At 40.3% G+C, this 15,072-nt stretch overlaps 2 protein-coding genes across 3 annotated transcripts; one reads left to right on the top strand and one right to left on the bottom strand.

Annotated features, from left to right (window-relative positions):
- The first annotated feature begins 3,611 nt into the window (after window positions 1-3,611).
- bbs10 (Bardet-Biedl syndrome 10) lies at window positions 3,612-6,020 on the top strand. The gene is made up of 3 exons (XM_053319429.1): window positions 3,612-3,923; window positions 4,016-4,978; window positions 5,183-6,020. Exons 1-3 carry the CDS (start codon window positions 3,727-3,729, stop codon window positions 5,895-5,897), a joined length of 1,875 nt encoding a protein of 624 aa, XP_053175404.1. The 5' UTR covers window positions 3,612-3,726; the 3' UTR covers window positions 5,898-6,020.
- Window positions 6,021-7,066: 1,046 nt separating this feature from the next.
- Window positions 7,067-14,729, bottom strand: cd9a (CD9 molecule a). 2 transcript variants are annotated; one of them, XM_053318881.1, is made up of 8 exons: window positions 14,508-14,729; window positions 10,335-10,437; window positions 10,000-10,097; window positions 9,451-9,525; window positions 9,111-9,212; window positions 8,590-8,679; window positions 8,141-8,224; window positions 7,067-8,007 (listed from the first exon to the last, which is right to left on the bottom strand). In XM_053318881.1, exons 1-8 carry the CDS (start codon window positions 14,574-14,576, stop codon window positions 7,942-7,944), a joined length of 687 nt encoding a protein of 228 aa, XP_053174856.1. In that variant the 5' UTR covers window positions 14,577-14,729; the 3' UTR covers window positions 7,067-7,941. The 2 variants fall into 2 exon arrangements, with proteins under 2 accessions (XP_053174856.1, XP_053174857.1); XM_053318882.1 differs by lacking the exon at window positions 14,508-14,729 and adding an exon at window positions 12,827-12,937.
- Window positions 14,730-15,072: the final 343 nt, after the last annotated feature.

Here is a 15,072-nt window from a genome sequence, read left to right as displayed (position 1 = left end):
CCGTTCCTTTTCCTGTCAATGGATGATTTGGTATTCGCACCATATGGTCCTCCAACTTCTGTGGTGCAGGTTAAACTCTATTGTGTGACGGATTACACCTGATCTAACAAGGCTACAAATACATCTCAATAAATTGTCACTTCACAATCGAAGATCTCTATCTCCAAAGAAAAAACAACCTTGTTGCTTGACATTGGACTTGTTTTTTCAACCTACAGGAGACTGTGTAATCCTTCAGAGGAAGAGAAAGAAAATCACTAAAACTTGAGTTACGAACTAACGAATTACCCTTCGTAGTTTTGGTGTTGCACACCAGTCCGTATTCAGTTAAACACAGAATGACCTGCACAGACCTGGTAATATTTTTGCTATCTTTAATGCATCCACGTGTTTTACATACAATTACTGTTCACCCAGCATAGTTGATTGAATGGAGAAATTAATGAAAGTTGTTTTTATTAATGAAGCAAAGAGGGAAAATAAATGGAACCAGAGACCTACCTGTATTTGGTCGTCCTAGCAGCAGCGTTCAGACTCACAGGTATTCCTTTTCCTTACAGAAAGAGGCAGAAGAGGAGGAGGAGGACAAAAATGACAGGACCAGAGAGGACAGGCTGAAGTAAACGTGTCAGCACGTTGCCCTTTCTGTTTTTGTCTCACCAGTTTTTAGACATCAAGAAGAAAAGCACAGGTGTGTGAAAGCTGGTTCAAGAGAGAGAGAGAGAGAGAGAGAGAGAGAATGAGATAGAGGGCAGGACAAGACAGGGTTGAGGTCGTAATAGGTGGAATTGCAGTCCGGTCATCTTGTGTTGCTTCCTTCTGTGCCTGTGTGTGTGTGTGTGTGTCGGAAGAATATGTTCTTTTTTGTCCATTCAGGTCTCATGGGAGTGCCAGTTCTTATTTTTGACGCCCCACCTCTTATGACCTCTGTCCCATCCCTACAGGTCACCCTCACCAGGCCACTGATGAATATTCATTAGTGAAGTGACATGGCTTTTTAAAGGCTCGTTAGCATACTGAGAGTTCAGCAATAGAGGACATTTACATTCAGAGTGGACAGCTCTGTGTGTGTGTGTGTTGGTGTGAGTGCATCTGTACATCTGGCAGTAGCTGCAGAACTGTCTCATGCTGTCTATGTATAGATGATGTTGCCTGATTTAGAAACTTAGGATGTGGTTTCTGCAGTGACACAGAGATCAAGTTCCGGCCCCACCCAGTTCACCTTGAGGTACCAGAGATTAACATAAATACTGTACAGAAGGAGGGATGAGACGTAGGGAAAAGGGAGGATGGGCAGGATAAGAGGGAGTTTATGTTTTTATTTTGTTTATGATAAATATTTTAGATCAGTTATGACAACAAGCATTATAACAATGTACATAACATCACAACAAGACAGAAAAAGGCAAATTAACTGATAGATAGATAGATAGATAGATAGATAGATAGATAGATAAGACAGATAGACACACATATATGCAGCTAGTGACAAACTGTGCAAATTATATGCAGCTTTCCCAGCAAGCCTGCATGCATAATAGCACAATAATGCTGAAACAGGTGCATTCACCCATCTTTGATTTGATTATGTACACCTGTGGTTGTCCTACCGTGACATGTCAAATGTTTTCACAGCAGACACTTTGACAATCAAGAACAGCACGGGTGCAATGAATAAAAACAATGGTGTTCTCATTTAGGTTTTGCAAATTCATGACCCTCGTACAGTGCATTATGGTTTATCAGTATTGCTTCTGTGGACACTGAAATGGAACTGAGCTATCGTTCAAGTTACCAGTTACACCTGTGCATCTCCTGCTTTGACAAATTAAAATGTCTTCTGTAAAAAATGATTTTGCTGCAAATTTGCGTAAATATGCACCTTGTACTGTTTTCACATGTGCACATAAAATGAGAAAGTATTGGTTTGAACTACAATAAATAAGATCTGTGCAGTTGCTTGTATACAGTGACTAGCCACTTATTAGGTACACCTGTGCAATCTAATTCAATCCAATACAACAGTTCTGCCATACACATAAACTTTTTGTTGATAATTCTACTTTATATGTATTACTGAGGTCATACTAAGTGGTGGTGGTGTACAGAGGTGCATTATATTGACTGTTTTTGTAAGATTTTGCCCCCCTCATGTATGTTAATGGGGTGGACAAAATATTAGGAACACCATTCAATGTAATGCACCCTAGTGCATCACCCACTATGATCTCAATAATAAACATAAAGCAGAATTATCACCTTTCTGACAGTGTCAAAAAATGAAACTGTACAAACTCCATGAATGCAGAATTTAAAGCAGAGCTGTTGTATTGGATTAGATTTCACAAGTGTACCTAATAAAGAGGTCAGTGAGTGTATAAAACTGTGCAGTTGTATGGATAGAAAAACAGCTCATACATCCATCCGCTAGGTGGCAATAGTAATCTATGATCGATACTATGCAACAAGTGCAGAAGAAGCCTCGTCTCTAGGATACCGAGGGAAGCTTTCCTGTTGGATCAACGGTGAGCTCTCAGATGAAAACATGTTGTTCTTGTAAATAAATAAACGGTTTTACACATAGTCAGGAGACTGTGCGTTAACTCATTTCTGTGGTTTATGGTAGAATACTACCGCTGTCGAGGTCTGTGCAATCAATGGCTTATGTAGCTACGTAGTTCGTAGATGCTAACAGTCTCTACGTAACGCTAGCTATTAAGAAAAGTTGAAATCGTAACGCTTGTTTGGTACAATAACATACTGAACTGAAATAGATGATTCAACGCAATGGATGTAATGACGTGTGCCTATAAGAGAACTTCACCGACAAACCCCTTATGTGTGTTAGGATAGGCTTAAAGATATCATCGGACCATTTAACATTGCAGTGTTTTTGCTGCAAAATACTACTTAATAATGCTTACCCAACTACCAGCAGCAAACTAAATGTCTAAAGGGTTCTGAGACAGCTGAAGGAAAATGTTACTCTTTTTTTTTTTTTTTTTTTTACAACTTTTCAGGTAATGTTTCAACTTTCAGACCTGAAGCTAACAAAGAAGTCAATTAAGCAAGCATTCTTCATACAGAAAACACTCACATGGTTTCATAACAAAAATGTAAATCAGTCAGTCAAACCAAAACTGACATTTTATTACATATATGCATCCAATACAATATACTGTACAGCAGTGTGTATAATGTATCTCAGTGTGTGTAGGTAGTATACATTTACATTTTCATGAACAGATTTTAATGTCGAGATTTTTAATTTTTTTGTTTTGTTTTTGTTTAATTCCCTTTTTTGGTAAGTGAAAGTGTCGTGAGACAGAAAGCTGGTAGTGAGAGGAGTACATGCAACATAGTTCAGAGTCTGGAAATAAAACTCCCACTTGCAGCTGTGTGGTATGCGTCTCAACCTGTAGGCTACCAGGGCACCCCAGCAAAGATTTATTATGTTGAGATTAGACAGGCAGTATTAAAAACTGAGGTAATTGGTGCCTATTGTGTCATAAAGTGTTTAAAGTACAGCTCTGCTGCATGTATGTTAGTTTATAATTAACTCCAGCTTCTAGCGCTTTGTGCTAATAACATTTGAATACCTCTGCTGTGAGTTGTGTTGAGCCAAAATATTATATTTGGACACTCCGTGAGGCAACTAAGTGTTAATCATTACTGACACATTAAAAAAAGAACTTTTAAGTCTCAGCTTGTGTGCCTTTCCAGGGTATGGGGATGCCACCAGTGAAGCATCTTCATCTGAAACATGTCCTGCAGACTGTGTGTGCACTGGAAGCAGTTGTCCTCCGCTGTTTTGGCCCTGAAGGAGGACAGGTGCTGTTCACCCGAGACACGGGTCAGGTGATGTTGAGTCGCAGTGGGACGCGCATTCTCACAGCACTACAACTGGAGCAGCCACTGGCCAGGTAACACAGACATTTACTTTTTTACTACTGTATTGGACCATTTGTCAAATGTATATTTCTTTTGTGATATATTTGTGTGATTTTCATTGTAGGATGGTGGTGGAGTGTGTCTGGAAGCACAGCACAAACACAGGGGATGGATCCAAGACCTTTATTATACTGCTGGCATCATTACTACGGATGATTCATTCAATGGCCTGCAAGGAACCTAATGTGTCTCACACCTATAACTCTAGGGAAGCAGCAGAGGCTGCCACTGCCAGGCACTTGGCTGGCAAACTGCTTGCATTTGCATCAGAGGAGCTGGATGATCTAATCGCTGTCAGAGTGGTCCCTCATGGATGCCGTCTTTCATGGGAAGATTTCACTGCAAAAACACAATCACCAGCTCACACAAACACTTCCAATGTTAAAAAGCTGGTGGAATCATTCATTCATACTCGTCTGGGTCGCATCCACTGTGACTTGATTGCAAATCTTATCTGTGAACTGCTCACTGATTGGAAGTTTAAAAATGATCTACCTTCCTTATCACTTCAGTTTGTAAATGACAACTTCCCTGCATTACACACACCTGTATCAGGCTTTCCTATTAGTTGTTCACGTTTGATTGAGGGACAAGTCCTCCATAGGGATTTTGCTACACCCTCCCATCAGACTGACCACCATCCAGTTAAAGCTGTTGTTTTTACTGGGTACCTGCAGCCACAATTGCTTAATGCAGGAGATGTGCTTGAACTGATGAAGCATAACACGAGGAAGGAGAGAAGTATTGTGCAGTTTAGCGCCTGGGCAGAAAGGTCACTGGAGTGTGTTTTTGCAAACCTGCAGAATTTGGGTGTCTCTGTGCTCCTGTCTGCAGTGAAACAGTCAGATGCTGTCCTGACTTTAGCCAAACAGGCAGAGATCTCTGTTGTGGATTGCATCAGTGAGGATGAACTGTCTCTCTTTGTCCACCTTAGTGGGACCACACCTGTTTCAGACTGCTGGATGATTCGGCCAGAGCATGTTGCTACTCTGACCTTTTGCCGACCAATACTGCTTGGAGCCCATAGGTTTGAAAACATGTCTGTCTTTCTCACTCATATATACAGTACACACACACACACACACACACACATATATATGTATACATATATATACAAACACACAATATACTGTCACACATATGCACACAACACATGGTTTACATTATTTGTTTTTACGTCATCTGTTTTGATAAATGGAAATCAAAATTGAACTCTTTTTGTCTTCCACAGATATGTCCATGTGGCTTTCCAGGATTCAGAGGAAGGTGCTGTAGTTAGACCCTGTAGTATTGTCATTTGTGGCCCAGGGGAAGGGCAAACAGACCAGTATGCATGTGCATTTCAAGATGCCATCCGCATGCTACTTAGAACTTGGGAGCCCATACATATGACTGCAACTACAGCATCAGCAAGAACATTTTTGTCACACAAAATCACATCTGACGTTATGGACAATCAGAATGACAAAATTACATCCGCATCCTCCAGTGCATCTCCCTTTCAGAAGTGTATGTTGGAACCAGGCTGTGTCATACATGGCGGTGGGACATTTGAGTTTCTTTTACACCACGCCCTCCTTCAACATGGTCACAACTGCTCAGTTTCTGATCACACCGATGAAAGTGTCCCTGCTGTATCCAAGCTCTTGGCAAATGCTCTATTGAGTGTTCCCCAACAGATTTACTCCCACAGTCCAAGACGTTTCCTCCAGACCCAAACCAGGGTCCTGACATCTATTCAAAATCATTTTCACCCTTTTATTTTGGACGTGGGCCTTGAATCTGTCTCCTGTAAATATCAGCTGGTTCTGGCTGTGCTGCAGTGTGTCACAAGTCTTCTCAGAGTGGACACAATACTACATACAAACACACGTTCACACACAAGGTCAAGTAGACTCACCAAAAACATTTCCTGGGAGGACACGGAGGACGAAACGGAGGATTGAGATTGTTTTGGCCCAGATGAAAGCTATATACACATTTTCTCTTAAGGGTTACTCAGGCGTCACTCAAACATTTAAGAAAATACTTTAAAGCACTTAAAGGAGGATTGCTACAGCAGTTTTTGTATGGCCACATTATTTTTGATGCATTTATTTATAATGCAGGTCTTTTGTACAGAGATAGTAAATCACATCTCAGGGTGGTGCTTTTGTTTGGTTCAGTTTACATGTTTGTAAAATTTTAAGGCAGCTTTGTAGCATAGTTTCCCAAACCAAGGTCAGGTTAGAAAACAAGAAAACCAAATTATTCATAGTTAACCTCTGTATAGTACAGAATGTTCAGCTATCATTAATAAAATTGGTGTTATTTTACTGGGTGTTAATGTGTTAAGTTGTGTGAATATTTATGTTGGCCTGTTTTTTGAGGTCTAATCGTGGTCCCCCCCAACATTTCTCTTCCTTATCTCATTTTTCCTGCCCTCTTCCTTTGGCCAGTACACATTCTGTTACATAAAAGAATCAAGCAGAGAATCAGATAGGTTCATAAATATACACACACTTTACACAAAAAAAAAAAAAAAATCAATGTTATTTCCGATGCGGTGGTGTAGAGTCTGATAGGGCAACACCCAGCTGTCACCAACCAAATCAGAGTGTACTTCCTGGTGCTGTAATTAGAGAAACACTAACTTCATTTTAACTTCTTATTTGGGGGAAGCAGTGAGTCATCAGGTATTAACTGAATTCACTATTGTATAGAAGTGTTTACTGTTTATCATCATCACTGTGTGTTTTGAGAAAAACTTTCCAATAATTAATTCTAATTAATCCTTGGCTGTTGTTCATTGAATCAAACAATATGAGTCACACTTGATGGTCCTAAGTATCAAAGAGGTGAAGATGGAATGTGTTTTTCCACTGCACACATTGAAAGAACATGATTGTTATTTGTAGTAGGCTACCCACACCCATCTGACTCCTTGAACCCGATATCCTTCACAGTAAATCAAACATGGCATTGTTTCTCTAAGCCCACACAAACAGGTAATTTAACTGTGAAGAGGTTGCTATGTAATTAATTCACTTTCATCCGTCCAAATTACAGCTCATTTGACTTACACTGTGTGTATGTGAGAGATTGTGCGCCTTGTCAGAAAATCCTCAGACTCATCTCTGTTAATTCATTTTGGTTTATTTGACTCTTATTAATAATCCTCTTTGTGAAACATAGTGCATATGGTAGAAATCAATCCAATCTCTGTAAAATGAAAAGGACATTATAAAATACATCATCAAACCTTATGTACCATACAACCAGCTAAGTTTATACAGTTTTTACAAAAAAAACACATTTACAAAATATAACCAAAAAAATTAAAGGCGTTTTAGAATGGGCAAATTAGGAGATGGAGAAAGTAAGGAAAGGAAACAAATGAAAGGTCACTACAGTGAAGGAACTGAGATGCTACTCTAATACTAAGCTGGAAAAAAACCACAGTACCACAGTTCACAGCTTAGCATTCAATTGGCTACAAGTCACCATGGTTTGACTTCAGTTTTGTAAGAAAAAGGAATTGTAAATATCATTGGCTACCGCTGTATTGTGCTGAAGTGGTGGTTGGCTATTTTTGTCCCTGGACCATGACTCCTCTTGCCAGTAGGTGACCAAAAGTGATAGCAATAGAAATGTGATCAGTACACAATAGTATGATCTTTTGTTTAGATAATTAGCAGTTCACAAACACTAATTTCAATCAAATGACCACAAAATGACACATTTCTGTAGTACATTTCCACTGAAGCACAGATGACACCCATTCTATAATTGGGCCTATTAATCATAATGCATCTATCTAGTCCAGGAAGGTGGGTTTAAGTGTCGGCAGTAGAGTTATTACTGATATAATAACCAGAAATATCTGTACCCAGCCTAGCATCGGTTATCACCCTTGTACAAGCAGTGTTTCTATTGGCAGTGGAGAGCCATGTGACTCAAGGAATGACATCATGCAACATTAACAAGGACTTCACAATATGATGGTGTGTGTCACACCACCTCCCGAGACTTCCTGATGGCGCAGCACAGGAGCATGCTAAAGATCATCCCAAACATCTGAAAGAGAGAAGAAGACTATGTAATGCAGTAGTTCAGTCTTTTTTTGCTCCATGCCTGCTCTGTTTTCATCCTCTGAGCAGCAGACATATTGACATGAGAGGAATTACAGTTAACCCAATCACATACTTACCATAACTATCCCGATGGTGATGCCCACTCCTCCTATGATGTGTAGCTTGGAGTCAAACACCTCATCAATGGCATCAGGACAGCTCTGCAACACAGAAGCAATGATTCCTTTCAGTTTTCTCTAAACCTATGCTGAACATGACTTGTGGTATGGTACAGCATACAGGCTCTAGTAAACCATTGTTGCCATAGTAACACTGCACGGAGGCTGAGGGAATTAGTCTGCAAAGGGAGGACTGATAAAATCGTGACACATCAGACCATCATTATGTATTTGACGTACAGTAATTGCCTCAGCTTTCACAGAGCTGAAGAATGTCTGACATCTGTTAGATCTCTTGGACAGGCTCTTGTTTGAAGTATCATTTTTCATTCCCCTTTCTTGACTGAAGCATCTGGCTGTGTTTGCATCAAATCTTACACACATACAGTACACGTAGGTAGTTGTACCTTAGTAATGAGCTTCTCAAGTGGCTCTCCCTGGGGACAGGTGTCTTTGGGAGAATCTAATACACTACCAGTTGGACCACAACAATTCAGCTGTAAACACAGAAAATCATATCTTTAGAGAACAAAATCACTTGCAGAAGAACACATCCCCTACCACAACTGTGTAAAGGTAGTTAAACATTTTGGTCACAATGAAGTTGATGGTTAACCAGTAGAGCTGCTGCACAGTAGCAGTGTTCATCAAGATAGTTAGAGCACATAACTGCCATCACAAAGAAAACAAGAATGCTGAACTTTACCTTTAATTTCTAGACATCATTAACATTATAGATTATACTTGTTAGCATGTTTAATCACCTCACAGAAAAAAACAACTTCCCAGTATGGCCTGATAGTCAATAATCCACTTCCCATTGTAGTATTGCATTTGTTTGAAAGTACCCCTTGTGTCAAATTCCTTTAAGAGAACTTTTGAATCAAGTCAGAACTCTCTGAATTACAATGTAGCAGAAGTGGCTCACCCCCATTTGAATCACACGCAGTGTCTCTTTGAGGCGCTCATCTCCTGTTGTCTCGAAGTTTTTGTAAGTCTGCATGTAGAATATTGTGATGTCGTTCACCACCTACAGCACAAGAAGAGAAGATGATTTAATATACAGCATGTCACTGAAGCATTTACAAAACAAATTTAACTTATTCATTTTTATTGCATTATCTGTCATTTTATTGAACTTGATTTAGTTTTTGCCTTGTGTTTTGTCTACTTGATGCTCTATGGTGCTTCTTTTTCTATGTAAAGCACTTGTAACTTTGTTGAAAAGTATTTTACAAATAAAATGATGGTTTTTATTTGTAAGTTACCTTGCTCTGGTTGGAAAATCCCCAGATTCCAGCTGCAACTTCAACGGCAAATATGATAAGCAGGAAGAAGAAAAACTGCAAAGGAAAGATGATACAGATACAATTAGAATCATCTGATATGTATGTCTGTGTGTGCTTGTGCGCATGTCTATTGTGTGCATGCGTGAAGAAGTAAGGTCATTTGAGTGAAGCTGAACCCAATTTACATAGGCTCCTCCTCTTGGGAGATTTAGTGCAAGAAGATTAGGGCCAGACGGGCGGGAGAGAGCAAAGGAGGGAGGGACTGAACAAGTAGGGGAAAATCTAGAGACTGTTCTCTGGCCTTGATACTATTCAGTAAACACTGATGAAGGCAGACATCACATATTTCTTATTGAGCCCAAGGTCAGTATACAATCCACACAAGTCCAAGTGCTGCTGAGTCATATTGCAAAGCCTCAGAGACAAATAAACTGTTGATTTTTAAACTGTTTGAATTTTATGTCAGTAAAAAGATGTTATTGGAATAAGAAGGGAGAGCTAACTAAAGAATGAATAAGTGGTACATACCAATCCAAGCATACAGGGCGACTCCTGGATGGCCCCACAACATCCCAGAAAACCTACGACCATCATCAGTGCTCCAGCTCCTATCAGGATATATACACCTACACACACAAAGTATGTTAGATATGTATACACAGGCATACTTTGTTATTTGCAGAACTCATAATCTACTATTTTGCTTAAATGGACACTGATACTGTAATCTTGACTCCCACTGTGGGTGTGAGATCCATATACAAAATTAAGTTTAAAAGCACCATCATTTTACTAAATGATAAGTAATCATCTTATGAAGTTGTTGAAGTCATGTTCATGTTCACAGACTAAGAGTGTGTTACCTGTGTAGAACACATATGGAGAGTCTTGTCCTTCAAACAAGCCTTTGGTCTTTGGGTCTAATCTTAGCCACAGGCCTATAGCAAAGACAGCAGTGCCTGCAAGCTGAAACACAAACATATTTTATGATAGAGTAGTGAAATTCAGTTACCGCAACACTAGTTAAAATGGATTGTGCACACTGTAAACTATCAGTCTGGATGTACAGCAGCACAAATCATACAAGAGATTTGTGCTGCAACTGTGAGACATGCAGCTTTAAATTTCAGACACAGGGAGACAATCTGCTATCTCCATATTCATACATATTTATTATTTTACTACAACACAATTATGTTGTGTCAGCATCTCTTATTTTACGGTGGCCGAGACCCGCCATAGCTGCAAATAAAAGTAACGCTGCAAACAAAAAGAAACGCTGCTGCATATAAAAGAAACGCTGCAAATAAAAACAAACGCCGCTGCAAATAAAAGAAACACCGCAGCATATAATAAAAAAAACGATGCAAATAAAAAAAGCCACAACGGAAGTGGATTACCGGGGACTGTTTTTGCCGAAACACCGGAAGAAGAAACAACAACAACAACAGGACTACGAATTGGAAAACGAACTTGTTGTATTGTTAGCTTCGGCTAACACGGGGAGACCACTAACGAGAGTGGAAACAACTGACGGCTACATAGTTCCGGCAGTTTATTACTGTCGTTGTTGTTGTTGCTTGTACGTGTAGGTCAGGAAAACACGTAAAAGGGACCGTATATGGTTTGTTATTTGTGTTATTACGTTACGTGTTGGACTAAATACATGGACATATTGAGGAAACGGATTTCATATTTCACAAGAATGGATACTTGGCGAGCTGTACAGCAAGTCCTGAGTCATAAGATGATCGGTGTGGATAAAGGGAAGACTTTGAAGGTATGTAGAGATTATAGCTGTTTTTACTTTAGCTGAGTGGCTAGCTGAGCCAATCGCTAATACTATTACGGCTGTGAGCAACCAATATAATTCGTGAGTGGTCTTGAATGAATCAGGGCAACCTATGCTTTCTAACAATGTACGGCATGAATATATATGTTTAAGGGTTGGTGTTTAAAACATTCAGAAGGACTTGTGGCTACTCCCAACCTCCGACCCGTCCCGTATGCGGAACAGCGTGTTTTAAGTGTCTGCAGTTCCGATCCTCATCCCCATGTTGGCTGAAACAGACAAGTCACCCTCAAACATGCTGAAATTCCAATTCGTAGTCCTGTTGTTGTTGTTTCTTCTTCCGGTGTTTCGGCAAAAACAGTCCCCGGTAATCCACTTCCGCTGTGGCTTTTTTTTATTTGCATCGTTTTTTTTTATTATATGCTGCGGTGTTGTTGTTTTTTTTGTTTGTTTGCTGCGGGGATTTCTTTTATTTGCAGCGGCGTTTGTTTTTATTTGTAGCGTTTCTTTTATATGCAGCAGCGTTTCTTTTTATTTGCAGCAGCGTTTCTTTTTGTTTGCAGCGTTACTTTTATTTGCAGCTATGGCGGGTCTCGGCCACCGTATACTTATTGTATCTTTTTGTCAAAATTCAAAACAAGTTTTCATTTGAAGGTGTCACCTCAGCACAAGGCCTCTACAGCCTTCATGCTATCTCTAGATCTTGACCAACACCAACATCTATATTCACTGGGACACATTCCAAGTCTGACAAACCCATTGAAAATAACACTCAGCTCTTCAACTCTTAATAGGATAAATCTGGTGGGACAATTAACCTGACCACAGAGAGACAACCACAGCAGCAAACAGACATTTATAACATAACATAACATAACATCCTATCTGATGTTACTGCAGTGGTTTAGCAATGTAGTATTACTGTAAAACTGACGGTGAGCATGTGCAATATAATGTAATGTGTGATTGTCTACATGCGAATGTGTCTGTGTGTGGTGATGTAACTTGCAGTCAGAGAAGAGAGGGATGAGATGAAAAAACAAGGTTATTTCGCTTTATTTTAGGATTCTCTTACCCATCAGCATACATATTTAATATTGAAATCAATCCGTTCATCCATCAGAACATAGTTGTATGCATATGATTATGTTCTGTAGCACTTATCTTACTCAGTTTGCTTTTTTCATGTTCACGCTATTAACGTCAGCACATAGTGCCATATTGTGTAATGTGCACAGGCAGGTACTTACAAGCCTTTCCACCACCAACAGGTCTGTTAATTTTTAACTTTGTCTGTCATGATAGATGACAATCTTTTGTGAGTGTGCCTGTGTGTGTATTATGTTCCTTATACTGCTGTTTCACAGTGTATATTTTCTTTTGTATTGTCTCTTACGTTCCATTGTGTGAATGAAAGACTAGAACAAATTACAAAGGTACGAATCTAGTTTAGGACGTTTTCTCATCTCTTTTTGACCATACACACACCCAAACACACACCCAAACACACACACACACACACACACACACCGGAGGACACAATAAAATGTAAAGTACACCTACCCAGAAGAAAAAGTTGAAGACAAACATGACATATTTCACACACTTGATTCCCCCAGCGACGCCCATGCTGATTCAGTTAACAGAATTTACACCGCTTTGAGTGTTTATTAACAAATGTCTCCAAAGGAGGAAGTAAAAGCTAACTAATGGTGTCAGTTAAGAAAATGAAGTGGAAAAGGGAAGCATTTTCAATAGCACGCCTACAGTCACCTGATCATGATCATACAGGGAGTGGCAAGCAGGAGGGTTAGGGTTAGCAGGAGTGTTACTGGACAAACTGGCCTATATTGTGTAGCTGATGAATCCCTGCCTATCTTTCTCCCTCTCTCTCTCGTTCCATGTTCTTGTGTGTACACTTTGTGTTGACATCTGCTGGGTATGTGCAGGTTGTACCTGGCACACAGTATAGTATTTTATTATCTGGGAGCAGCACTGAGGGTTCTGTTGAGGCATGCTGACATACAATGTTGTCTAACATACCTACCCAGCAGCATATTTGGTGTCTGAACTTTGTGTGATTACAGTTAAAAGGCTGATCCCAAACATGACCACTCCATTCCTGCACTGATAAGCCAGTATCATTGAAAGCAGGTTTTGTGAACTCTGCTCTTGATGCACTGACACAAAGCTGCACATGGGCACTCTTGTTTTGTCCATGGAGAGCTGTGATTTGTGGCTTCATGAAAACATTTTTGACCTCTGTCACATTTTTATTGCCTTCTTAATCCACCCTGAATGGGTAACAATGTACTGATATGAGGTTTGAGAAGGCTTTGACCCTAAATGACAGATTTCCAATTGTTGATAGCTCACCTTATTTGTCTCAAATTGACTGTGAATAATCCACATTGGTTGTTTTTCCTGAGTCATTTCTCTCTGAAACATGCGCACACACACTTAAACATTGTGGGAAATCCCTGTTCACCCTGTAATGAATAGTTATCCTTGGCTCTATCTATAGCTGGCCAAGCGTGTGAAGCGTTCATAAAAGGGCAAAACATCTATCTGAAACCACTCACATGCACGCACGCACGCACGCGCGCACCCACACACACACACACACACACACACACACACACACACACACCACAGAGAGAGAGGGGGGGAGAGAGATCACAAATAACAAACCAACACATAGACAACAAGTAGACACAGACACACCCTGCAGGCTTAGGACACAAACAGCCTACATGGGATATCCAGGATTCATTCACACACAAGCTGGCTCTCTGACATGCGCATCACTTCACATCACGTGACAAAGTAGAAGTCTTAATTATTATTATATCAGTCACATTCCCCACCACAATAAAGCGCGCCCCTCCCTCCCCCTTTTCCAGTTATTAAAATGCCGTGCGCGCAAACTCTAGAGTGTAGTCTGCAGGGTGGAACTGGGTCACTTGGCCACTGGGGATTATTATTCCAGCCCGGTCTCTCGGCACACGCGTTGGGACAATTTGTTTTTAGTGGTGGCCAGTGCCAAAAATCATTCGAGGGTCACCACAGAATAGGCTGTATACTGTGATAAGTAACGGGGGCTGTATGTGCGCTCGGCACGGTTCTGCATCTGGGACACCTTATCATTCTGTATAGTAACAAGCGTACACACACGCTCACAGGGAACACAGATAGGATGTTTTTTTTTTTCGTGAGCACAATACATATATCGCTTCAAACTCACCCAGAAAACCAGATTGAAGGCAAACATCAGGTATTTGATGCACATCTCTCCTCCCGACAGCGCAGCCATGGCGGAACTTGAGCTACAGATTACACTTACTAATGGTGTCACCTCTTCAACCCGACGGTAGTATAGAAGAGTAGCCCTTTTAACTAACAGTGGGTTTGCAGAATGAGGTTATTTGCCGACGCGCCGGCACTGATACGCGCGTCGTGCTGTGCGCGCCTGTAGTGGTCCGCCCCCACAGATAGCGGACTGCTAATGCAAAGCCTGCCGTAGCTTTCTTCCCTTTTTTTTTCTTTCGGTCACATTCTCTACTTTTCATTTCTGAATGTGTCTTCCTTTTTGGTGGACTTCTCAGTGATGTAATGACTTTGACATCCTCTGTAGCACTATGCTGTATGTCCTTTATGGCATCATTGTAATTTGCATAATATTTTTACATAAGAATTTGCAATATATTTCCAGGACATGACGTAGTTTTGAACTTATTAAAGTTAAATAAGTTATTAGATGTGTTATAGGAGCATATTATACACTGGGAACCTCGTCGATTGCAGATTAC

This window comes from Scomber japonicus, chromosome 5 (assembly GCF_027409825.1).
Source record: "Scomber japonicus isolate fScoJap1 chromosome 5, fScoJap1.pri, whole genome shotgun sequence".
In the NCBI taxonomy this organism is placed as follows: Eukaryota; Metazoa; Chordata; class Actinopteri; order Scombriformes; family Scombridae; genus Scomber; species Scomber japonicus.
This window is presented reverse-complemented; position numbering and strand designations above follow the sequence as displayed.